We start from the raw sequence: 26,416 nt of genomic DNA on the forward strand, positions 1-26,416 counted from the left end.
CACTGACCTCCTTCAAATCCTTCCTTAAAAAACTCTCCTCTGCCATGATGCCTACAGAAAACTAGACAACAGTTAAGCAGTAGTTGTGCTGTGACCACTGCCTATCATGTTGACCAGTACTATCTCAGTTTTCTTGTGCTCTCCCCATTCATTTAGTATATCCACCTGTTGCCTTCGATCTTCTGCTTAAGACTGTAAGGCCTGGTCTACACTACGGGTTTAGGTCGACTTTAGAAGCGTTAAATCGAATTAAGCCTGGACACGTCCACACGACGAAGCCCTTTCTTTCGACTTAAAGGGTCCTTTAAACCGGTTTCTTTACACCACCTCCGACGAGGGGATTAGCGATAAAACCGGCCTTTGCGGGTCGGAATTGGGGTAGTGTGGACGGAATTCAACGTTATTGGCCTCCGGGAGCTATCCCACAGTGCTTCATTGTGACCGCTCTGGACAGCACTCTCAACTCAGATGCACTGACCAGGTAGACAGGAAAAGGCCCGCAAATGTTTGAATTTCATTTCCTGTTTGCTCAGCGTGGAGAGCACAGGTGACCACGCAGAGCTCATCAGCACAGGTAACCGTGATGGAGTCCCAGGATCGCAAAAGAGCTCCAGCATGGACCGAACGGGAGGTACGGGATCTGCTCGCCATATGGGGAGATGAAGCAGTGATAGCTGAACTCCGTAGCAGTAAAAGAAATGGCAAAGTATTAGAAAAGATCTCCAAGGCCATGAAGGACCGAGGCCATAACAGGGACACACAGCAGTGCCGCATGAAAATTAAGGAGCTACGGCAAGCTTACCACAAAGCCAGAGAAGCAAACGGAAGGTCCGGGGCAGAGCTGCAAACTTGCCGCTACTACGCGGAGCTGCATGCGATCCTAGGGGGTGCAGCCACCACTACCCCAACCGTGTGCTATGACTCTCTCACTGGAGAAACACACAGGGAAGACGGTTCGGGGAACGAGGAAGATGAGGATGGAGGTACTGTAGGTAGCTCACAGCAGCAAGGAAGCGGAGAAACCGGTTTCCCCAACAGCCAGGATATGTTTGTGACCCTGGACCTGGAACCAGTAACCCCCGAACTCACCCAAGACCCTCAGGGCACACAGGAGACCTCTGGTGAGTGTACCTTTGTAAATATTTGTAAACATTACACATGGTTTAAAAGCAAGCGTGTTTAATGATTAATTTGCCCTGGCAATCGCGGCCAGTACATCTACTGGAAAAGTCTGTTAACGTGTATGGGGATGGAGCGGAAATCCTCCAGGGACATCTCCAGAAAGCTCTCCTTTTCGTACTCCCAAAGCGTTTGCAAAAGGTTTCTGGGGAGGGCTGCCTTATCCCGTCCGCCATGGTAGGACACTTTACCACGCCAGGCCAGTAGCACGTAGTCTGGAATCATTGCATAACAAAGCATGGCAGCGTATGGTCCTGGTGTTTGCTAGCATGCAGACAATATCCATTCCTTATCTCTCTTTGTTATCCTCAGGAGAGTGATATCATTCACGGTCACCTGGTTGAAATGGGGTGATTTTATTAAGGGGACATTCAGAGGCGCCCGTTCCTGCTCTTCTGAACAGAAATGTTCCCCGCTGTTAACCACGCGGTGGAGGGGAGGGGTGAAGTGATCATCCCAGAGAATCATGTGTGTGTGTGTGGGGGGGGGGGGTGGTTTACTTGTTTGTGCCGCATGTTAACCGGGAAACCGCAGCCCCTCCTTTTACATTGAAAACACATTTTAAATGGACAACCCAATTCATCCTTGATATGGGAAATGCGCTGCTGTTTGCAACCTTTCCCGCATGTTAAGAAGGTTAAAAAAGCCAAAACACTGTGGCCTACCATGGCTGCCTGCAAGCCGAAATATGGAACCTTGTAATGAAAGAGTGTACCCATTGTTCTCTAAAATGTGTCTTTTTTAACCACCTCTCCCTTCTCCTCCACCAGCTGCAAATGTTTCTCCTTCGCAGAGGCTAGTGAACATTAGAAAGAGAAAACGTAGGATGAGGGACGATATGTTCACGGAGCTGCAGATGTCCTCCCACGCTGATAGAGCACAGCAGAATGCGTGGAGGCAGTCAATGTCGGACATGAGAAAAGCACAATATGAACGAGAGGAGAGGTGGCGGGCTGAATGGCGGGATGAAAAGAGCAAGTGGCGGGCTGAAGACGATAGGTGGCGTCAGCTTGCAGACAGATGGCAAGAGTCAATGCTCCGTCTGCTGGAGCATCAAACTGATATGCTCGAGCGTATGGTTGAGCTGCAGGAAAGGCAGCAGGAGCAGAGACCGCCGCTACAGCCCCTGTGTAACCAACAGCCCTCCTCCCCAAGTTCCATAGCCTCCTCACCCAGACGCCCAAGAACACGGTGGGGGGGCCTCCGGCCACCCAGTCACTCCACCCCAGATGATCGCCCAAGCATCAGAAGGCTGGCCTTCAATAAGACTTAAAGTTTTAAAATGCAGTGTGTCTTTTTCCATCCCTCCTCCCCCACCCATCCCAGGCTACCTTGGCAATTATCCCCCTACTTCTGTGAGGAACTAATAAAGAATGCATGAATGTGAAAAAACAATGACTTTATTGCCTCTGCAAGCGGTGCTCGAATTGGGGAGGGAGGGGTGGGGTGGGGTGGTTGGTTTACAGGGAAGTAGAGTGAACCGGGTCGGGGGGGGGGGTTGGAGGGTTCATCAAGGAGAAACAAACAGAAGTTTCACACAGTAGCCTGGCCAGTCACAAAACTCGTTTTCAAAGCTTCTCTGATGCGCACCGCGCCCTGCTGTGCTCCTCTAACCGCCCTGGTATCTGGCTGTGCGTAATCAGCGGCCAGGCGAGTTGCCTCAACCTCCCACCCCGCCATAAAGGTCTCCCCCTTACTCTCACAGATATTGTGGAGCGCACAGCAAGCAGCAATAACAATGGGGATATTCTTTTCGCTGAGGTCTGAGCGAGTCAGTAAGCTGCGCCAGCGCGCTTTTAAACGTCCAAATGCACATTCCACCACCATTCGGCACTTGCTCAGCCTGTAGTTGAACAGGTCCTGACTCCTGTCCAGGCTGCCTGTGTACGGCTTCATGAGCCATGGCATTAAGGGGTAGGCTGGGTCCCCAAGGATCACGATAGGCATTTCAACATCCCCAACGGTTACTTTCTGGTCCGGGAAGAAAGTCCCTTCCTCCAGCTTTCGAAACAGAGCAGAGTTCCTGAAGACGCGAGCATCATGTACCTTTCCCGGCCATCCCACGTTGATGTTGGTGAAACGTCCCTTGTGATCCACCAGGGCTTGCAGCAGCATTGAAAAGTACCCCTTGCGGTTTACGTAGTCGGTGGCTTGGTGCTCCGGTGACAAGATAGGGATATGGGTTCCGTCTATGGCCCCGCCACAGTTTGGGAATCCCATTTCAGCAAAACCATCCACTATTGACTGCACGTTGCCCAGAGTCACTACCCTTGATATCACCAGGTCTTTCATTGCCCTGGCAAATTGGATCACAGCAGCCCCCACCGTAGATTTGCCCACTCCAAATTGATTCCCGACTGACCGATAGCTGTCTGGCGTTGCAAGCTTCCACAGGGCTATCGCCACTCGCTTCTCAACTGTGAGGGCTGCTCTCATCTTGGTATCCTGGCGTTTCAGGGCAGGGGAAAGCAAGTCACAAAGTTCCATGAAAGTGCCCTTACGCATGCGAAAGTTTCGCAGCCACTGGGAATCGTCCCATACCTGCAGCACGATGCGATCCCACCAGTCTGTGCTTGTTTCCCGGGCCCATAATCAGCGTTCCACGGCATGAACCTGCCCCAGTGACACCATGATTTCCACATTGCTGGGGCCTGTGCCTTGTGAGAGGTCTATGTCCATGTCAATTTCCTCATCACTCTCTTCGCCGCGCTGCAATTGCCTCCTCGGGTGGTCCGGGTTTCGCCTTGGCATGTCCTGGCTCTGCATATACTCCAGGACAATGCGCGTGGTGTTCATAGTGCTCATAATTGCCGCAGTGATCTGAGCGGGCTCCATGATCCCAGTGCTAGCTATGGCGCCTGGTCAGAAAAAAGGCGCGAAACTAGTATCTGATGGACCAGGAGAAGAGGGAGGGCGGGAAGGAGGGAGGGCCAAGTGACGACATGGCGTACAGGTACAGGAACAGGGAATTAAAATCAAGAAAGGTGGCTGTGCATCAGGGAGAAACACAAACAACTGTCACACAGAATGGTCCCCCCAAAGATTAAACTGAAAACCCTGGGCTTAGCAGGCCGTTGATTTCATGGAGGAAGGGGAAGCAAATGAATACAGAACAAATCTATTTTTTACATCTTAAGCTGGCAGCATGAGTGATAGCCTCTCCAGTATGATGATGACGGATACCAGTCATAATATACCATCGTCTGCCAAAAGGCAAGGGGCTGCTGCTGTGTAGCAATGCAGCCCCACGTCTGCCAGCCCCACGTCCGCCAGCACCCAGCATCGCCCTAGGCCTCTTCTGGGTGCTTAGCAGACAATACTGGGCAATTGGCAGAAAATAGTATACTACGATTGGTAGCCATCATCATCGAAACAGTAGCATGTCTGCCCAGGTGGTCATGATTGACAGCCACTCCAGTACGACGACGATGGGTACCAATCATAATATACCATCGCCTACCAAAGGGCAAGGGGCTGGTGCAATGCAGCCCTAAGGCTGCCAGCCCCACGGCTATCACTCATGCTACACCGTCTACCGCCAAAAGGCAGTTAGCAGCTGCTGCTGTGTAGCAATGCAGTCCCACGTCTGCCGGCACCCAGAGGACATATGGTGACGGTGAGCTCAGCTGAGCTGAGCGGGCTCCATGCTTGCCGTGGTATGTTGTCTGCACAGGTAACCCAGGTAAAAAGGCGCGAATCTATTGTCTGCCGTTGCTGTGACGAGGGGGGAGGGGCCTGATGACATGTACCCAGAACCGCCCGCGACACTGTTTTTGCATCATCCGGGCATTGGGATCTCAACCCAGAATTCCAAGGGGCGGCGGAGACTGCGGGAACTGTGGGATAGCTGTGGGATAGCTACCCATAGTGCAATGCTCCGGAAGTCGACGCTAGCCTCGTACTGTGGACGCGGTCCGCCGACTAGAGCACCTAGAGCATTTTATGTGGGGACACACACAATCGGCTGTATACAACCGATTTCAATAAAACCGGCTTCTATAAATTCGAACTAATTTCATAGTGTAGACATACCCTAAGTGTTTTTGGGTTGGGGCTGTCTTTTTACTTTGTGTTTGTATAGTACCTAGTACCAAAAGGCCCTATTCCAAAACTAGGGGCCCTAGGCATAACATTACTACATTATTACTGTATCATTAACCCTTCTGAAGATTGAGTAACAACATCCCTCTAGCACTTCGTCCTTAAAATGGAAACATATCTTTACTTATATGTGAAAGGGTGTTGCTAAACAACATTTGTAGGATTCTGTTTTCTCACAGGTGCACACAGCTATCAATCAGGTCCATCCATGGGCTAAATGCAGTTTGAGAGAATAAACTTCCTCTTCTATGACTGGAAATGTAGGTTCCTTTTAAAATTACGTAGCCATTAAAACTATAGAAACAGCTGATGAGAGGCTATAATGTCAGCCAAATATGGGTGCACAAGTCTTCTCAGCCAAATTATTACTACCTAAAAGAACAAAAATTTAGAACATCCAACCTGTTCGTCCAAATTGAGTTACACACATCTAAGATTGAAGACGTATCTGTGACAAAATCTTGGCCTTAATGATAAGTAATAGCCCGAGAAATAAGTTTAAGTATTTTGTTTTCTCCCCATTCTCTTTGACTATTTAAGATGGTAAATTCTCAGATGATGTGCTTCAGGCATGTTACCTAAGACAATATCACCACCTTATAGTGTGACGCTGGCAGACCAGGTGCCATTTCACATTAAGGCCCATAAGCCTCACTGAACATTGACAAATGCATAGCTGGAAACCAGTCTGACTCACCTGTGTGTTAGTATTGTTAAAACAGGTATTAGATTTATAGAGAAGTGTTTAATGTGTTTCCCATAAGAAAGGGATCCCCAAGCTGCTTAGCTTGGGTTAGCCCTAAAGGACATAAAGAGCTTGAACATTACAGCAGCTTCTATTACTTTTGGAAACCTATGACTGTAACTCATTTGTGTGTGTGTGTGTGTGTGTGTGTGTGTGTGTGTATGTTTACCTGCTTTAACCTTGTAAATAACTCTTTTCTTTTTCCTAATAAACCTTTAGTAAGTTTAATATAGGATTGGCTACAACCATTGTCTTTGGTGAGAGATGTAAGGTACAATTGACCTGGAGTAAGTGACTGGTCCTTTGGTCTGGTAGTAACCTGAATATTGTTGTGATTTTTGGTGTAAGGGCCATCTATCACAAAAGCAGTCTTGCCTGGGTGGCAAGATAAACTGAAGTGCCCAAGGGGACTGCCTGTGATTCCATGTTGAGGCTGTTATAGTGCTTGAGGAGTTCACACTTAATACTTGGCTGGTGAAATCTAATTATAGAACACACAACCAGTTTCAGGTTTGTAACAGTCTGCCTTGAGCTTTGCACCCACATTGGTGAGCCACTCCAGAAAGCCGGATATCCAGACAGAGCTATTTTGACACCATTTGTTAGGAGGACAGGAAAGCCTATGAATCACAAACTCTAGAACACAGCAAAGCCTTTGTATTATCTAGAGACAACCATGGAGTTATGTACAACAGTGGTGTACTTTTGTGTATCCCTTTAGAGTTTCACATTGTGTCACACAGCAAACACTAAATCCAAATCCCATTAAGACATTTGGGACAGGAATCTATGACAGTTTAATAGCATAATCTAGAGAGGAAGAAAATGGCCAGATGATTATGGTGTTAGCCTGAAACTTCAGTGATCCCAGTTTAATTCCCTTATTTTGTCACAGGCTTCCTGTGTGACCTCAGATAAGATACTTAATCTCACTGTGGCTCAATTCCCCACCCCTAAAATGGGGATAATAGTACTTTTCTAGCACACAAGGATGTTGTGAGGGTAAACACATTAAAGATTGTGAGGCGCTCAGATATGGTAATGTTGTAATGGGGGCCATTTAAGTACCTAAAATATATAAATAACATTGGGGTAAAGATGCTACTGCAGCACCTGTCTTCATTTCCTTCCCATGAGTCCTGAGGCCAGAACAATAGCACAAGGGTTATTATTCTCTTCCCTATTCCTTCGAGGTCAGGAAGTCGTAGCTGGTGGACAAGCACTGGAGCTACCTCAATTCTATTGCTGGTGTTGGGTAGTCAAATATCCTAGTACTCTAAGACTCAACCAAAAATATTTTAAAAGGATGAGTACCGCTAATGTTCATTCTTTTAGGCATACTGATTATTTGATCTGCCTCCTTACATGTGATTAAAAATAAACATCATGTAATATTAGAGAGACTAGGTGGGTTAGGTAATATCTTTCATTTGACCAACTTCTGTTGGTGAGAGAGACAAGCTTGTCTCTCTAACATCCTGCAATCAACACGGCTACACCACCACTACATATCATGTAACGTAACATTTCTATTGAGTAGAACAGCAAATCTTAAACTGACTCTTTCCATTCTGTTTTACATGTCTAAACGAAATACAGTGAATACTGGTTACCATAGTAACGACAGAATTGAGGAAACTTAGTTTCAGTATAATTGCTCCATATGTTTGTACAAATCACATCTCTTACTCTGAGCATTAACACTGAAGAGCACTTTTGAACTCAATTTTAAAAAAAGAAATAATGGTGAAACACGAAGAAAAAACACATTGCAATAGTTTATATACCTGGCAGATGATACACTTCTGTTATCATTCATTGATATATTGTTTTATATTACTGTATAATTCTTGTAACATGCCCCATTCAATTATTTTTCTATTTGTTTATTGTAAGCAAGCCAAAGTCTGATAATGTTACAATTTCAATATAATAAATTATGAGAGCGAGGCCTATTGTGTTTCTTTTCATTTAATTTGGATGAGGTTTATTTTGGATGCTGGATAATTTGTTTATTTAGATTTAAGTAATAGTGAAAAAGACAACAAAAGCTCTAGGCTTCCTGACACTCACCTAATCTTACAACAGCATAATTTACCCAGCAGCATAAAAAACGAGCATCCAGCAGGAACAAATTAACTCAACCAGCTAGTGAATCAGCTACACCAAAGCTCTTTTCCACCCTCCCACATCATCTCCTGGAACATGCCATAAATCTTCTCCAAAACCCCAATATTAAATGAATGGTAGAATATTGAGATTTTTATAGTTGCGGTCTAACGCTGGACTTCATTCAACTATACTGATTTGCTAAACATTTTTAGGTCATTTTTGTTGCTGCAGAGATCCTAGTGGCCTTTTGGCATGAACTCCCATCAATTTATAAGTTATTATGTTATAACAACAATGGCCATGACAGCAAAACAAAACAAAAAAGCAATTCACTGCTATGTCTAAATATTAAAGCAACTTTGGTCCTGTATAAAAAGGACCCCAACTCAATGAATAGTGTTATAAACCTTTGGTGGTTTTATCAATGTTGATTACATGAAAATACATAGTGCTCAACTTCTCACCATCTAAGCAAGTATAATGATTTCCTAATGGTTTTAGGAATAGGGTAGTAGCAGACTGGCATCCCTATAGAGAATTAAGGTTCTGGTGCATTACCCAATTCTACTGACACTGTTTTGTCACATTAATCATAAGTAAGGCTACCATTTTTCAGGGATATTTTTAGTAAAGGTCATGGACAGGTCAAGGGCAAATCAGAAAAATTCACAGACGCCATGACCTGTCCCTAACTTTTACTAAAAATATCCCTGACAATAGCTTCTTCCCTGAGGGCTCCTGCTGAGGCTCAGGGTGACCCAGTTGGGGCTTCCACCCTGGGGCTCCTTCTGGGACTGAGGCACCCATTTTTCCAGGGAGCACCCAGATTAGCCTGGAGTTAGGGGCCCCTGCCTTAATCTGTCACTGGCCTGGACTAGCAGCTAGGAGTCCTCGGCCGGGGCGCTCCTAGCAGCATGGGGGAGATCCTACCTACCTTCACCTCCCCTAACTGCGGGAAGCTCGGAGGCTGCTGCCTAGGCAGCACAGAAGTGAGGGTGGCAATCTTGGGACCCACTCCTACAGCAACTTTGCAATCCCCTTCCCCCACAATCCTATTTTGGGTCTGGACCCCCAGGGTTATAACACCATGAAATTTCAGATGTAAACATCTGAAATCAGGAAATTGACCAATTTTAAAATCCTCTGGCCATGAAATTGACCAAAATGGACTTTGAATTTGATAGAACCCTAGTGATATCCTGACTCCACTGAAGTCAATGGCCAAACTCCCACTGACTACAATGGAGCCAGAGTTTCATTCACTGTGACTTACAAAATACATATACTTTACGTTTTATAACTCTAGATCAACCAACATCACCCCAGAAAACCCAATAAATCAGCAGTAAACTGTGTACCACAAGACTGAAAACAACTAACCTTTATTTTAATCTTCCAATTTTTTCATATTAAACACTTTGTCAATGTTTTCAGCTGGTGTTTTAGGTGTTATTTAAAGAGTATGTGTGGTGTTATACTTTGCTAAAAGTAGTTCCTAGCCACAACTGGCCTAACTGTGGTGTGCTGAAAGGCTAATATGATTGTCCTTCAAAAGTGAATGAAGGACAATCTTTACAGACCTATTTATTCTATAAAGCAAGATTTCATTTTAAGGTGCTGATCTTGCAAACACTAACTTGATTAACTTTAAATATGGGAGTAGTCCCATTAAACAAATAAGCCATCCCATTGAACTTTAAGTTAAGCACCTGCACAAATCTTTGCAGGATTTAGGTCTAAAAAAGTATGTTTGTTGTTCAGACAAAAATAGTTCTTTTCAAGAATATTATAGTTTAAATAGAGTCCATGTTTCCCTTTTATGAAGATACCAGTATTGTTTTCTAGTTCTGAATGAAGCATGATCATTGCAGAATGATATGTACCGTTTTAAATAAACAAATCAATAAAAATCAATATTTTAAATACAGAGCCATCTCTACTTTAATTTCCCATTTTAATTTTATTCTGTATTTTAAAACTTCTATATGGTTTGAAAGAATAGGCACAACTTTTTAGAGAAGCATATCTTAATTTTACATGTATTACAGTTACTTAAATTGAGTTTAGCTGTAAAAATTACAAAAATTAAATGAGATAAAAGTTTGGCAGGAATACAAGTTATTTTAAAAACAAAAAAGGAACAGATCACACTAGTAAACAGTATGAAGTTGCATCTCTGTGTGTTATACTTTAATTGAGTTGAATAACTATAAACATATTTCTGACTCCAGCTGAACATGAATATTTTGTAGCAGTGTTCAGATCTTGGAAGCTAATTATTTCCTGATGCTATGTGAAATTGTTACATTAGAAAATAATTAATAGAATAATCAAAACAATTTTTTTTTAAGTATTAAATTATGAGACTGGCTTTTGCATCATGATCCACAGCAGGGTAGAGAGTAACTCATACTGTTCAGTACAACTAATGTAGGAGCACAATAGTATTTGACTGCCATTACATTATACTCTTAGAGCAGGGATGGGCAAACTATGGCCTGCGGGCTGGATCTGGCCCGTCAGGGCTTTGGATCTGGCCTGCGGGATTGCCAGCCCCATGGCACAGCAGGGCTAAGGCAGGCTCCCTGCCTGCCCTGGCCCCGCACCTCTACTGGAAGTGGCCAGCACCACGTCCCTACAGCCCCTGGGGGAGGGAAGGGGCAGAGGGCTCTGTGCGCTACCCTCGCCTGCAGGCACCACCCCCCGCAGCTCCCATTGGCCGGCAACGCAAGATTCGGGGGAGGTACCCGCAGGCAAGGGCAGCGTGTTGAGCCCTCTGCCCGCCCCCCTCAGGGACATGGTGCTGGCCGCTTCTGGGAACGGCGCAGGGCCAGGGAGCCTGCCTTAGCCCTGCTGCGTGGCCATCCTGGAGCCGCTCAAGGTAATCGGTGCCAGGCCAGACCCAGCACTCCAAAACCTTCCTGCACCCCACACCCCAACCCCCTGCCCTGAGCCCCCTCCTGCACCCCGCACCCCTCCTGCACCCCAACCCTCTGCCCTGAGCCCCCTCTCGCACTCTGCACCCCCACCTCCTGAGCCCCCTTCCCGCACCCCACTCCCTGTCTCACATCCCGCTCCCCTTCCCGCACCCCAACCCCCTGCCCCAGCCCTACATTTATGGCCCTGCGTGCAATTTCCCCACACAGATGTGACCCTCGGGCCAAAAAGTTTGCCCACCCCTGTCTTAGAGGATAGAGGAGCAAGGTGGATGAGATAATATTTTTTATTGAACCAACTTCTGTTGGTGAGAGAGACAAGCTTCTAAGCCACACAGAGCTCTCCTTCAGGTCTAGGAAAGGTACTCCAAGCCTCACAGCTAAATGCAGAGTTATGTTAGCACATATTTTAAGGGACCATTCAAGGCAACTACACTGCATACCCCTACAGGATGAAAGCTGTAAAACAGGGACTTGACGGGGGTGGATTAAAACATGGAAGATACTGGAGGAAATAATCAGTATCTCAATAACCACTGGAGTAGCTGAAGGCAACAAGCTAACACTTCCTTCTCTTTCCCACATACCCCTCCTCCCCCCAAAACAACACAGGCATGCGCGCACACACACACACACCCCTAGTTACAGCATAATATGCAGCAAGAAGAAAATTTAAATGTTCGTTTTACTGTGTTTGTGCTCCACAGCTCAATAATTCAAATTAAATAACTATTTTCAACTGTATTCAAATAAAAGGACTTTGGATAGTTTATTGAAAACATCCCAAAAGTTTTACTTGATGAATTTAAAATGTACCATTGTGAGTGCAGGAAAAGGAGATTGTTTTTAAATTGTTAGGTTTACCGGGTTCTACATAACTGTACTTATATTGAGCACTAATGGATTCTTGGTACTATACAAAAAAACACTCAATGCCACAAGGAGGCTATATACTAAATCAAACAAAAACAACTCAGTTCAGACAATTAATAAAAAGAGTTAAGTACTTAGGCCTGGTGTACACACCATTTTTGTACTGGTATAACTATGTTGGTTAGGGGTTTGATTTTTTTTTAAACAATATAGTTATCCTGGTATAATACTCAATCTCCTTCCTGTGAGTCAATAGCTATAACAGTAAAAACCACCTTCGTGTACTGGTATAAATATAGTTAAAGTGGTAGACAAACCACTTTGGAAGTAACATTTTGCGTAGACAAGCCCTTTGGTATGGTGAGCTTAAAAGAGGCATACTGTTATCGATATTCAATATTAATTGTTTCTTGCTCATACTTAAGGCAGAAGGTCTAGAAATCTAGAAATGTTATGTACAATTATGCAATAACTTGGTCGTATGCTTTTTTCCAATGAACAAAACTGTTTCTATTTTCTATTCCTACCCCTAAGCCCTACATGATAGGCAAACTATAAAAGTCAATAAAAATAATTTATTATGACATTTAAGTCACTTTAAATCCTAGTAACATTGGATATTAAATACAAACTGAAGTTAAATGTTTGGGTTTAGGATTGTCAAAAATATACTTTTACAAATTTTATCTAGTATGAAAGACCCCAAACTCCAGGAACTACTTAAGGCAGATGAATCCAGATACCAAAACAAGGGAGAGAAGTACTCTGTCCCACCCAAACCAAGAAAAATGTTACCCAGTCTACAGGATCCCAGGCAACAGGAGCCCTGGGGCTTCCAATTCCTTCAAGGGGAGACATTCACACACTGACTCTTTTTCTGGGGGGGCTGTTTCAGACCTGCCTACCCACAGGGCCGGTGCAACCACAAGGCGAACTAGGCAGTGGCCTAGAGCAGCAAGTGGCTGGGGGTGCCCCGAACCGTCCTCAGGCATAGGCAGCTGGGTAGGGCACCTGAAAATTTGGGGCATCACTGGGTCTTAGTGTCCACCCTACTGGTTTTCCTATCCCTGTTCTGACCCTTCCTGCAGGCTCTGAGTCTTCCTGGGAAGGGGATCTAGTAGTTAAAAGAGAAACAGTCTCCAGCCTGCCAGACCTATTAGCACAACACTGAAACTGTTAAAGAGCCATTCAAGGGGTAATGAAGACATTTAACAGGCATTTGCCAACTCCCAGGTATCTACTGTCAGTTTCTGAATGTATGACAAAAACAGTTGTGCATCACTGTAATATTTACTCAGAACATGTCAGTCTACAGGACCTTAGTTTAAAATTTGCTTTAAAAATATTTCATTAGTGAGTTGGTGAAGATTATAAAATCACATCTCTAAAAAATCCTTGCGTAGATTTTTAGATGCACAATCATCTTTAGTAGGGTTACCATATTTGAACTTTCAAAAAAGAGGACACACCACGGGGGAGGGGGAGGGAGGGGTAGCCCCGGCCCCTAGCCACTCCCTCCCACTTCCCGCCCCCTACAGAACCCCCAACCCATCCAACCCCCCCCCCGCTCCTTGTCCCCGGATCACCCCCTCCCGGACCCCTGCCCCTAACCGCCCCCAGGAACCCCATCCCCTATCTAAGCCTCCCTTCTCCTTGTCCCCGACTCCCCCCTCTTGAGACCCCCCCCACCCTAATTGCCCCCCTAGGATCCCACTCCCTACCTGTCCCCTGACTGTTCTGACTCCTATCCACAACCCTGCCAGATCCCCAGGACTCCCACACCTATCCAACTGCTCCCTGTTCCTGAATGCCCCCCCCAACCCCAAACCCATCTAACCCCCCCCCCCGCTCCCTGTCCCTTGACTGCCCCAACCCCTCTCCACACCCCTGCCCCCTGACAGCCCCCCCCCCCAGAACCTCCAACCCATCTAACCCCCCCCCGCTCCTTGTCCCCGGACTGCCCCCCAGGATCCCATGCCCCTTCTCCAACTCCCCAGCCCCCACAACTATGAACGCTAAAAACTTGCCTTTAAAAAAAAAAAAGCTGAGATTGTCACATAATCCCATAACTTCAGAAGCTGGGACTTTGAGAAAAACACCAAACATAGCAAGACTGGCAATAAAATTGTGATTAGTGGCAAAACTGCATTATCTGTGCTCTTATATGCTACCAATCACAGTGCTCCTTCAGCTCCTTTATACTAGAATTCCTTCATTTGTAAAGCAAAGTTTAGGTTGGTGTTTTGCATTTATCACAGCACTTGTTCATTAGAGATAGATTGTGCCCTTAGGCATAGCTGTGAATAAGGGTCTTTGCATTAAAAAGCAGCACCATCCCAGGAACATCCCAAGGAGGAAGTGTGATTCAGAGAATCACAATTCCCCCACATGCATGCACTCCCCTCTTGCTCCAAGGGGAGGGGGAAAGGGAGTGATTTATTTCACCTTTGCAAGGTTGCAGTTGACTGCCCCATGTACGTTCAGTTTAGAGCAGCGCGTCTGGCTGAGCGCCTAGCCCCGCCCGGCACTGCCAGCAAGGCAATCTGAAGCTACAGGGGAGGGGGAGAAGCGGGGGAGGGGCTTTGGCTGCCGCTGCCAGCCCCACCCCCTCACGGAGTGCGCAGCCCCCAGCGCTGCCGGCGCGGCGATCTGAGGCTGGGGGGGGAGCCAGGGAGGGGCTTTGGCTGCCGGAGAGGCCCCAATCCGAGAGGCTCAGTTGGGCCCGGCCCCGCTGTCAGCCGCTTTTCGGTCTTTAAATAGCCGTCCGGGGGGAAATCCCAGACATTTTTAGATGTTTACAAATTCCCCCCGGATGGCTATTTAAAGACCGAAAAGCCGGACGTTTCCGGGGAAATCCGGACATACGGTAACCCTAATCTTTAGCCTTAAATGCTTGGATCTTCAGACATACTTTTTTTTAAATAAATTCTTCAAAAGACCACCCTTATCTAAAATACACATTTTAATTACTGTAGTAAAAAAAAAAACTTGCTTCCAAAGTCTTCCTGTCCTTTCTATCCATCCATTTCTCCCTTCACCACCCCACCACCCCCATTGAAGGAAGTAACAGCCCTTTGCTTCCAGATAGCTGAACAGAGTTTCCTTTTCTTTACTTCTGACTATCTGATGAACTAGTTTTAAGCAAAATCTGTACTTTAGTAAGATCTAAAATCTTTGGAAACATATTTTTTAAAGTTGGTGAAATTTCATAAACATGTGTATTGTTATGGAGATCTCACACAGTAAATTAGTGTTCCCTTTTTCTAAAAGCAATGAACATTATTATGAACACACTAAACCTCTGTGACTGATTAATTTAAAATAATGTCTGTTTCAATGAGTTAAATATTTAGTAATCTGGAATGATTCCTTTATGAAGGTTTAAGAGTACATTTAAAATATAAAATCAGCTTAGAAATACTGATTAAGAAAATGTAAAACAGAGAAGAGCTGCATCATGTATTCCATAATATTTAAAGTTGTATTCAGCAAGACAGCTGACTCACCCTTACTACAAAGTTTTTGCAAATAAACGTCTGACAAACTGTGACTCTCCGCCACCATGAGGTGGGCCGGGCGTCTTGTTGTTCTTTCTGCCTTGTCCCTCCGCCCCTACCCTCACCCCCACCGGACTGCAAGTTCAGGCTGCTGTCAGGCATAGGGGCACCAGTTTAATAATACTGCATAGGGCTTGCGGGGGCAGTGAGACCCAGCCATGGAGGAGCTGGCACGGCGCAGTGGGGCAGGAGCCCTGCAAAGGCGGCAGCGCCGCTAGCGGAGAGCAGCTGCACCTCCCGCCCCTCCTGCCCAGGTTGCGGCATGGCACCCCCCCCCCGGGGGGGCCCTGCAAACTGCAGCAGATGCATGCGGGCAGAGGCCCCCGTGTGTCTCCCAGCTTCCCCCCTCACCACGCTCGGGCTCTGCGGCTCCCGGGCATGTGAGCCGCTGCCAGGGCACGGGGCCCTGAGATTGCTCCAGAAAGGGGAGGGGCAGCGGCAGCTCACACTCCCAGGAGCCGCAGATCCTGAGCGCGGCGAGGGGAGAGCCGGGGGGGGTGCACGGGGGCCTCTGCCCATATGCATCTGCTGCAAGAGCCCCCAGAAGGCAGCTCCTCCCTGTGGAGCTGCTGCAGCGGCCCAAGCCCGGCAAAGCCAGTGAGTGGACTTGGGGCAGGGGCCGCGGGGATGGGGTGGGGAGGGCTCGCGGGGGGGGCTGTGCACCCTCCAGGGAAGTTCAGGGGGCAGGGAGGGGGGAACCTGGTCCGGGGAGCAGACCCTGGGCACGGCTGGCCACTGGGGTCTATAAAGGCTCATTGGGATTTGTCCCTCAATGAACCACTGTTACGGGGGGTGGGGGGGTGGGAGGGGGCACAAGGTGGAAGTTTCGCCTAGAGTGCAAAATATCCTTGCACCGGCCCTGCCTACCCAGGTCTGTGATGAGAGATTGAGATCAAAGTCCATCCCCAAACAGTGCTCTGCCACTGCTACCAGTCATGCCCTGTTCCTCCTCTCCCATTTAACTCCACTTTGAAAGCCCCCTCTGTGCACATGGTGGGAGAGACACTTTACTTCAAACCTATAGTCTCTATATGCACTTTTTCTGATCAGAAATGGGGATCGTAGGACTGGAAGGGACTTCCAGCCAAGGGGAAGGAAGGGATGCAGAGCTGGGACAGAGTAGTGGGGTGGGTGCAGAGCCTGATCCAAACAAGGGGTGCAGGTGTGGCAAAGTCGGGTAGAAGCAGTGGGACAGGTGCAGTGCTGGGGGATGGGGGCAGGTGCAGTGCTGGGGGATGGGGGCAGGTGCAGTGCTGGGGATGGGGGCAGAAGGGAAGGGGGGTTGCATGCAGAGCTAGGGGTAGGAGCAATAGGGCAGGTACAGCGCTGAGCGGTAGGAGGGAGGCGGTGCAAAGCCGGGACACAGCAATGGACGGGGGTGCAAGGCGGAGGCAGTGCTGGCGGGGAAGGAGAGGAGCCTGCCTGGGCGAGAGGGGCGCGGCGCGAGAGGCCGGGAAGTCACCTCCCGGGCCAGCTAAGTCCTCCACGCGGAGGCCAGAGGGCTGGTCACAGGGTGCTGCCCCGACCCGCTTGAGGCCCGCGGCCGCCAGTCACCCGCGCCCGAGGCCCCAGACTCTGCTCAGGGATCCGCGCGGCCCCGCCCAGTCCCCGCTACTCACGTGCTGAGTCCCCCAGCGGCAGGGCAGGGCAGGGCAGAGCCCAGCCCGCTCCCGGGCCGCGGACGAGTCCTGCCCCCGCCCCTCCCCGTGGCGGTTGCGGGCGTTGTATTCTCCTCTCGAAGTTCGTTAGTGCCGTCTCCAGGCAACGGCAGCCCCCTTCTCCCCCCCCCCCCCCCGACCGCGCGAGCGCGGGCAGCCAGGGAGCGTCTGCAAATCCCCCGTCCCTGCCAGGAGGTGACTCCTCCGCGCCGGGGGCGGCCCAGTCCCATGTCCCTGAGCGCTGACCCGCGGGGAGCGGGGTCATTGGCTGCACAGCGCCGAGACGCCCTTCCTCCGCGGAGCCGGACAGTTGTTGTCGTCCCAGTCCTACCGGCACTGTCCCCATGCGGGCTCCCATCACTGCCTGTCCAGCTTGCTGGGCTGGAGTGGGGGGGTGGCTGCATGATGTTGCCGGCCAAGGCAGAAGGGCCAATATGAGGAACTAGGGCCCCAAATTCCTCTCCACCAACCTGCACCAGCTAGGGTTGCCAACTTTCTAATCACACAAAACCAAACACTCCTGTCTCGCCCCTTCGCCGAGGCCCTAGGGTGCAGGAGGGGGCTCCGAGTAGGAGGTTGGGGTGAGGGCTCAGGGTAGGGGTGCAGGCTCTGGGATGGGGATGGGGATGAGGTGTTTGGGATGCAGGAGGGGGCAGGGGATTGGGGTGGGGGGGGATGCGGGCTCCAGGACAGAGTTTAGGTGCAGGAGGGGACTCTGGGCTGGGGCAGGAGGTTGGGATGCAGGATCCCACTGGCGCTTACTGTGGCTTATAGGAAGCGGCCACCAGCCACCACCCCTGCAGCTCCCATTGGTTGCGATTCCCAGCCAATGGGAGCTGCGGAGCCGGCGCTGGGGGCAGCGCACGGAGCTTCCCTGGCCGCCCATGCCCCTAGGGACCGCAGGGACCTGGCAGCCGTTCCGGGACTCATGCGGGGCCAGGGCAGGCAGGGAGCCTGCCTTAGCCCTGGGCCCCTGCTGCGCCGCCAACCGGACTTTTAAGGACCGGTTGGCAGTGCCAACTGGAGCCGCCAGGGGCCCTTTTCAACCGGGCATTCCGGTCGAAAACCGGACGCCTGACAACCCTAGCGCCAGCCTAAGCATCAGGATTCTCTTCCTAGCTCTGCCACTGATCTCTGGGGCTCTCGGGTTTTTCAACTGGGGATAATGATACTGACCCATGTTTGTAAGGCACTTAGAATTCCAGAGCTGTAAAGCACTATACTGTGCAAGTACTAAATACTGTTATTTTACATCTCTCTGTCCAGCATTCGGCGCACACGCTTTGAATCACCCGCTTGTCATTCTGCATGTTTGTTTCCCTCCCTTGCCTGCTGTGCTGCCAATGCACAGCCTTTCCAAATAGTAGAGTGTGTCTAAAACTTGGTGCTCCAGGAAAAGAAAGAGATTAATATTATCTTTACCATATTGAAACAGAATTGATTTTAAACAGGCACAGTAATACTGCCACCACAAGTGATCAAAAGATCATGAGCCTCCCCTCCCACCCTGCAATTCAACAGATTGATTTAAAAATCATGAGGTTTAAAAAATAATATATTTTGAGTCCTTTTTATTTGCCCTCTGGTTCTTCAGCCTTTAGGGTTTGTGGTTCCAAGCTTTTTTGCCACAACTATGAGCCTAGAAATCTGCTTTAAAAAAAAACAAAAAACAAACAAACAAAAAAAAGCTGCATGTCTTGTGTACTCACATGACTCCTGAAGCTGCAACTTTTAAGAAAATGTGAAATATTCTGAGACTTAGAATAAAATTGTGAGAGTTGGTAACACTGGCAAATCAACTTACAAATAATTTAGGCAACTTCGTTTCCTTGCCTATATTGTTTATAACACTTTACATTGTTAAACATGATCTATTCTGGTTTTTAGAGGTAGTGAAGGGGATTTCTAAAAGTGCTAAATACTGCTTTAACTCTGCTCCCACTAAAGTCTTTTTTTGATTAACTTAAAAGTTTGGTTGATAAAGATGGATGTAATATCTTCAACCTTCTAGCGCATTGGGCAGGTGGGCGTAATGTGCTCCCCAGCCCTGGAGCACCTGGCGGGCGGCACACGCTCCCCAGCCCTGGAGCACGAGGTAAGCAGTGGGCCCTCCCGCCCCAGAGCACCAGGTGGTGCGGCACCAGCATCCCCAGCCCTGGAGCGCTGGGCGGCACAGCCCCAGCCACCCCAAGTCCCAGCCGCCCTAGCAGGTTTCCCAGAACTTAGAGCAGCTTGCCTGGGCTGGGGGTCAACTAGCAGCAAGCAGGAGGGGGTCTCGGGGGCAGGGCCACACATTGTCGAGGATTATCCAGCCCTCTGACTACTACCCCATGCTACTCATCCATGTAGGCACAAATGATACTGCGCGGTGTGACACTGAGCGGATCAAGAGTGACTACAGGGCTCTGGGAGTACAGGTGAAGGAGTTTGGAGCGCAGGTGGTATTCTCTTCGATTCTTCCTGTCAAAGGTAGGGGCCCGGGCAGAGACAGATGCATCATGGAGGTGAATGCCTGGCTGCGAAGATGGTGTCGCCAGGAGGGCTTTGGCTTCCTAGACCACAGGATGCTATTCGAGGAAGGACTGCTAGGCAGAGATGGCGTTCACCTTTCGAGGAGAGGAAAGACCCTATTTGGACACAGACTGGCTAACCTAGTGAGGAGGGCTTTAAACTAGGTTCGACGGGGACAGGTGAGCAAAGCCCACAGGTAAGTGGGAAACATGGAGACCGGGGAGATGGGTCGGAAACGAGAGGGAGTGTGGGCTATATTGTCAGAGAGAAAGGAGGGTCAGGACAAAACTGGGAGGAAAGATCAAACCAGTATCTTAGATGCCTATATACAAATGCGAGAAGTATGGGGAATAAGCAGGAAGAACTGGAAGTGCTAATAAATAAATACAACTATGACATTGTTGGCATCACTGAAACTTGGTGGGATAATACACATGATTGGAATGTTGGTGTGGATGGGTACAGCTTGCTCAGGAAGGATAGACAGGGGGAAAAGGGAGGAGGTATTGCCTTATATATTAAAAATGTACACACTTGGACTGAGGTGGAGATGGACATAGGAGACGGAAGTGTTGAGAGTCTCTGGGTTAGGCTAAAAGGGGTAAAAAACAAGGGAGATGTCATACTAGGAGTCTACTACAGGCCACCTAACCAGGTGGAAGAGGTGGATGAGGCTTTTTTTAAGCAACTAACAAAATCATCCAAAGCCCAAGATTTGGTGGTGATGGGGGACTTCAACTATCCAGATATATGTTGGGAAAATAACACAGCGGGGCACAGACTATCCAGCAAATTCTTGGACTGCATTGGAGACAACTTTTTATTTCAGAAGGTTGAAAAACCTACTAGGGGGGAAGCTGTTCTAGACTTGATTTTAACAAATAGGGAGGAACTCGTTGAGAATTTGAAAGTAGAAGGCAGCCTGGGTGAAAGTGATCATGAAATCATAGAGTTTGCAATTCTAAGGAAGGGTAGAAGGGAGAACAGCAAAATAGAGACAATGGATTTCAGGAAGGCAGATTTTGGTAAGCTCAGAGAGCTGATAGGTAAGGTCCCATGGGAATCAAGACTGAGGGGAAAAACAACTGAGGAGAGTTGGCAGTTTTTCAAAGGGACACTATTAAGGGCCCAAAAGCAAGCTATTCCGCTGGTTAGGAAAGATAGAAAATGTGGCAAAAGACCACCTTGGCTTAACCACGAGATCTTGCATGATCTAAAAAATAAAAAGGAGTCATATAAAAAATGGAAACTAGGACAGATTACAAAGGATGAATATAGGCAAACAACACAGGAATGCAGGGGCAAGATTAGAAAGGCAAAGGCACAAAATGAGCTCAAACTAGCTACGTGAATAAAGGGAAACAAGAAGACTTTTTATCAATACATTAGAAGCAAGAGGAAGACCAAAGACAGGGTAGGCCCACTGCTTAGTGAAGAAGGAGAAACAGTAACAGGAAACTTGGAAATGGCAGAGATGCTAAATGACTTCTTTGTTTCGGTCTTAACCGAGAAGTCTGAAGGAATGCCTAACATAGTGAATGCTAATGGGAAGGGGGTAGGTTTAGCAGATAAAATAAAAAAAGAACAAGTTAAAAATCACTTAGAAAAGTTAGATGCCTGCAAGTCACCAGGGCCTGATGAAATGCATCCTAGAATACTCAAGGAGCTAATAGAGGAGGTATCTGAGCCTCTAGCTATTATCTTTGGAAAATCATGGGAGACGGGAGAGATTCCAGAAGACTGGAAAAGGGCAAATATAGTGCCCATCTATAAAAAGGGAAATAAAAACAACCCAGGAAACTACAGACCACTTAGTTTAACTTCTGTGCCAGGGAAGATAATGGAGCAAGTAATTAAGGAAATCATCTGCAAACACTTGGAAGGTGGTAAGGTGATAGGGAACAGCCAGCATAGATTTGTGAAGAACAAATCATGTCAAACCAATCTGATAGCTTTCTTTGATAGGATAACGAGCCTTGTGGATAAGGGTGAAGCTGTGGATGTGCTATACCTAGACTTTAGTAAGGCATTTGATACAGTCTCGCATGATATTCTTATCGATAAACTAGGCAAATACAATTTAGATGGGGCTACTATAAGGTGGGTGCATAATTGGCTGGATAACTGTACTCAGAGGGTTGTTATTAATGGTTCCCAATCCTGCTGGAAAGGCATAACGAGTGGGGTACCACAGGGGTCTGTTTTGGGACCGGTGCTGTTCAATATCTTCATCAACAACTTAGATATTGGCATAGAAAGTACGCTTATTAAGTTTGCGGATGATACCAAACTGGGAGGGATTGCAACTGCTTTGGAGGACAGGGTCACAATTCAAAATGATCTGGACAAATTGGAGAAATGGGCTGAGGTAAACAGGATGAAGTTTAACAAAGACAAATGCAAAGTGCTCCACCAAGGAAGGAAAAATCAGTTTCACACATACAGAATGGGAAGAGACTGTCTAGGAAGGAGTACGGCAGAAAGGGATCTAGGGGTTATAGTGGACCACAAGCTAAATATGAGTCAACAGTGTGATGCTGTTGCAAAAAAAGCAAACATGATTCTGGGATGTTGTGGTGGGGCGATTACCCCACACCCAGAGAGACTGGGCTGCGGCAGGCCTAGGCGCCTGCGTAGACGCGCGGCCAATCAGGAGAGGGCTTACCGGGAGCCAATAAGAAGGCAGATTGGAGCCAGCCAATCAGGGCCCGGCTTAGCCATATAAAAGGCTGCCCAGAGCAGGAGCAGTCAGTCTGTTCCAGGCCTTCAGAGGGGAAGGTCTGTCTCCAGAGCTGGGAGGCCAGCACCACGGACAGCGCAGTGCAGGCCAGCCTGAGAGAGTGGGAGAAGGCCCCACTCCATAGCCTGCTAGGTGGCAGGCCTGGGAGGAGGAGGCCTAGCGTAGTGAAGGGCTGTTGGGGAAGCGGTCCAGAGGGATAGTCAGAGGAGGAAAGAGAAGGAAGACAGGGAGACTGTCACCCGAGGGCCTCTGGACCGGGACTCAGAGTAGTGGGCGGGCCTGAGTCCCCCCCCCTCCTTTCCCCCCCTTTGTTTGCTGTGCTACCCCACGCACAGCCACGGGCCGCAGGGAGCGGCCGGTCAGAACCACACCAGGTCCTGGACAGTGAGGATCGGACTCGAAGGTGTGGGGCTGTTGTTTACACACACCCCCCCCCGGAAGGGGGTGTGAAGAGGCAAAAGGGACACTGTCGGAGGACAGTGCTCCAGAAGAGGACTCCGTACATTGAGGGTGACGCAAGTCCGCGCACCCAACGCAGGTGGAACGACAGGCGGGACGCCACCCGAAGAGGCGCCCTACTGGTTCGAGCCAATTCCCCAAGACGACCAGGAGGAGGCGCCACAGCGGTGAGCTACTACCCTGTCACACGTGGTGGAGAATGCGGGCATAGCGGTCCGCCCCTGCTACGAGGGGCCAGCGCCAAGACTGCGGACTATTGCCCAGAGCAGTGCCATGCGCTGACAGACGGTCGACCCGGATTGTGGGTGCAGACCAGGACCCACCAAAGGGGTCCAGAGTGTGGGGGTTGAATCGAGAGTAACCCGCTGAACCCCAACATGGAGGCTGAGAAGCTATTAAAATGGCTGCTAGAGAAGCAGCAGGAGCAGTCGGCCCAGCAGCACCAGCAGCAGGTGCAAATGCTGCAGCAAATGACCACTCAGCAGCAGCTGATGATGACTCAGCACCAAGAGAATCAGCAGCAGCTCCTCCGAGAGTTGGCCAACCAGCAGCGGGTGCAGCAGGAACATTTGGTGCAACAGATGGCCGCACTATTACGGCCGGCAGGAGGCACCCCTGCCGCCCCCATGGGAACCGGACTGGGGGATACCCCAGGGGCACTACCGATACGCCTCACCAAGATGGGGCCCGAGGACGACCCAGAGGCCTATCTGGTGACATTTGAACGGGTGGCGACTGCTGCCCGGTGGCCCTCAGAACATTGGGCCACGTTACTAGCCCCTTATTTGACGGGGCAGGCTCAGGCCGCATATCGGAGCCTCGACCCCCGGGAAGCGCTCGAGTACACCCGAGTCAAGGCAGCCATCCTAGACCATACCGGCATTAGCCCAGAGACCTACCGACAGCGTCTCCGTAAGGAACAATATCCTCCGGGGGCCCGACCCCGCGCTATGGCCCAACGCATCCGAGACCACTGCTGGAGGTGGTTGAACCCAGAGGGCCTGACGGGACCCCAGGTCGCGGAGATGGTAGCCTTAGAGCAGTTCACCCAGATCCTACCCCCGGGAGGGAGGGCCTGGGTACGACGGCATCGCCCGGCCACCCTCTCCGCAGCAGTGGCCTTAATGGAGGATTACTTGTCGGCAGAGGGGGCGGAGGCGCCACCCCGAGCGGCCGGAAGCCTTGGTCGCAAGGGCGGCGCAGAGAAGGTAAACTCTCGTGGGGCAGGAGCCTCCGAACCACTGGCAGGCCACAGCCATGGGCGTCCGAGGCCTCCCAACCCTGAACCCCGACCCAAGTTACTACCAGGGACGACTCGGAGGGAGCGACAGCCCCCGGAGCGAACAGGCCCCCCCGGAGGAGGCACAAGCCCGGCCGAGACCCGAGAGAGGTGCTGGGACTGCGGTCAAGAAGGACATTTCCGGCGAGATTGCCCTTTTATGGACTGCAGCTACGGGCAGGCTTGGATGGCCGGACAACGGGCACGGAAGAGAGGGGCAAGAAAGTTGATAGTCCCGGTCCGGGTTGAAGGGAACCCCACCAATGCCCTCGTAGATTCGGGGTGTAGTCAGACCCTCATACGAGAGGGGCTGGTCCCAAATCTCAATCTTTCGGGGCCCCCGATCTACCTACAGTGTGTGCATGGGGACATCTGCCAGTATCCCACAGCCTGGGTCAAGATGGGAGTAGGCTGCCGAGAGGAGGGTCTCTGTGTAGGAGTGGCCCCCAGGCTGGCCTACCCGGTGGTGTTGGGACGAGATTGGCCCGGCTTCGGAGAGGTCCTCCTGAGATATCAGCCACCCAAGCCCCGACCAGACAGAAATATAGCACCGGGAACGGGGCTGCTTGGGCGCAGGCTAAGGGATGACCCCGGCGAGGGGACCTCCTCGACGGCGGAGACCCGTGCGAGTTGTCCTGGAGACAGGCCCCGTTCGGTGGAGGACGCCCGGGTAGAGTTAGAGCGCGACGGGGACTTTTTACGTGAGCAACGGGAAGACCCAACCCTAAGCCGAGCCTGGGAACAAGCCACCAACCCTGCTATTGAGGGGGACGGGACGCTACGGACTCCGCAGGGCCCCCGCTTTGAGGTATGGCAGGACCGCCTGTACCGAATAGCGCAGGAACCCCAGACCCGAGAGACGTTCCGCCAGCTGTTGGTCCCCCGGAGACTGCGAGCCGGTCTCCTCCACTTAGCTCACGCAAACCCTTGGGCCGGACACCTGGGACACGAGAAGACCCTACAGAGGGTGGCCCGCCGGTTTTTCTGGCCAGGCATCCACCGGGAAGTGGCAGACTTTTGCGCCTCGTGCCCAGAATGCCAGTGAGCCGGACCGAAAGGGGTAGCTCCTGCACCCCTGGTACCCATGCCAGTCGTGGGGGTACCCTTTGAACAGATCGGGATGGACCTCGTCGGCCCCCTTGAGCGAAGCAAGACAGGGAACCGCTTTATACTAGTAGTCGTGGACTACGCAACACGCTATCCCGAAGCCGTTCCCCTAAAGACAGCGACGGCACCAACCATTGCGGGTGAACTGGTAAAGATTTTCGCCCGGGTTGGGATACCCGGGGAAATATTGACGGACCAGGGCACCAATGTGTCCTCCAAGTTAATAGCCGAGCTATGTCGCCTCCTCCATATCCGGACCCTCCGGACATCGGTGTACCACCCGCAGACCGATGGCTTGGTAGAGCGGTTCAATGGTACGCTAAAAGCCATGTTGCGGAAGTTTGTGGAGGAAGACCCCTCACATTGGGACACCTTGTTGCCGGCCCTGCTGTTTGCAATAAGAGAGGTACCACAGGCCTCGACGGGGTTCTCGCCTTTCGAGCTCCTATATGGCAGGCAGCCCAGAGGAATACTGGACCTCCTGAAAGAGGAGTGGGAAACACAGGAAACGTGGGTCCTTGGTACCACACAATATGTACTACAACTCCGGGAGCGACTCCAAACGTTAGGGGCCTTCGCCCGTGAAAACCTGGAACGGGCCCAGGCAGGTCAGGAGCGCCTCTATAATCGAGGGGCTAGAGGGAGGAAGTTCGCCCCAGGCGATCGGGTGCTGCTTTTACTGCCCTCTTCCGAGTCGAAGCTCCTGGCCAAATGGCAGGGTCCCTATGAAGTGATCCGACGAGTGGGACCTGTCGATTACGAGGTCAGACTACCTGGTCGACGGAAAGAGACCCGCATTTATCACATTAACCTTCTAAAGGCCTGGAAAACCCGGGAAGCCATGTTCATTGGCCCGTCCACCCCAGATTCGGAACTTGGACCCCTAGCAGGGGACCTTCCCGACCCCGGACCGGCCACGCTGGGGTCAGGCCTCAGCCCCAGACAAAGGGGGCAACTACAACGGGTGGTAGAGAAGTTTCCGGACGTTTTATCGGCCCACCCGGGCCGGACGACTTTAATGAGTCATCATATCGCCACCGACCCCGGGAAGAGGGTGACAGATAACCACCGTCCATTGCCCAAGAAAATGTGGGATACAGTACGACGGGAGGTAGAGACTATGTTAGAGATGGGAGTGGTAGAGGAGTCGACGAGTGAG

At 49.9% G+C, this 26,416-nt stretch overlaps 1 protein-coding gene across 1 annotated transcript; it reads left to right on the forward strand.

The window, feature by feature from the left end:
- The first annotated feature begins 511 nt into the window (after positions 1–511).
- Positions 512–2,592, forward strand: LOC135981710 (uncharacterized). The gene is made up of 2 exons (XM_065585455.1): positions 512–1,121; positions 1,950–2,592. Exons 1-2 carry the CDS (start codon positions 584–586, stop codon positions 2,450–2,452), a joined length of 1,041 nt encoding a protein of 346 aa, XP_065441527.1. The 5' UTR covers positions 512–583; the 3' UTR covers positions 2,453–2,592.
- Positions 2,593–26,416: the final 23,824 nt, after the last annotated feature.

This window comes from Chrysemys picta, chromosome 2 (assembly GCF_011386835.1).
Source record: "Chrysemys picta bellii isolate R12L10 chromosome 2, ASM1138683v2, whole genome shotgun sequence".
NCBI classification, from domain to species: Eukaryota; Metazoa; Chordata; order Testudines; family Emydidae; genus Chrysemys; species Chrysemys picta.

Excerpts from the sequence above, each read along its gene's own strand:
- LOC135981710 (XM_065585455.1), top strand. The coding sequence starts at position 584 with ATGGAGTCCCAGGATCGCAAAAGAGCTCCAGCATGGACCGAACGGGAG. Across the intron at positions 1,122-1,949 it reads GGGCACACAGGAGACCTCTG|CTGCAAATGTTTCTCCTTCG; the intron begins GTGAGTGTACCT and ends CTCCTCCACCAG.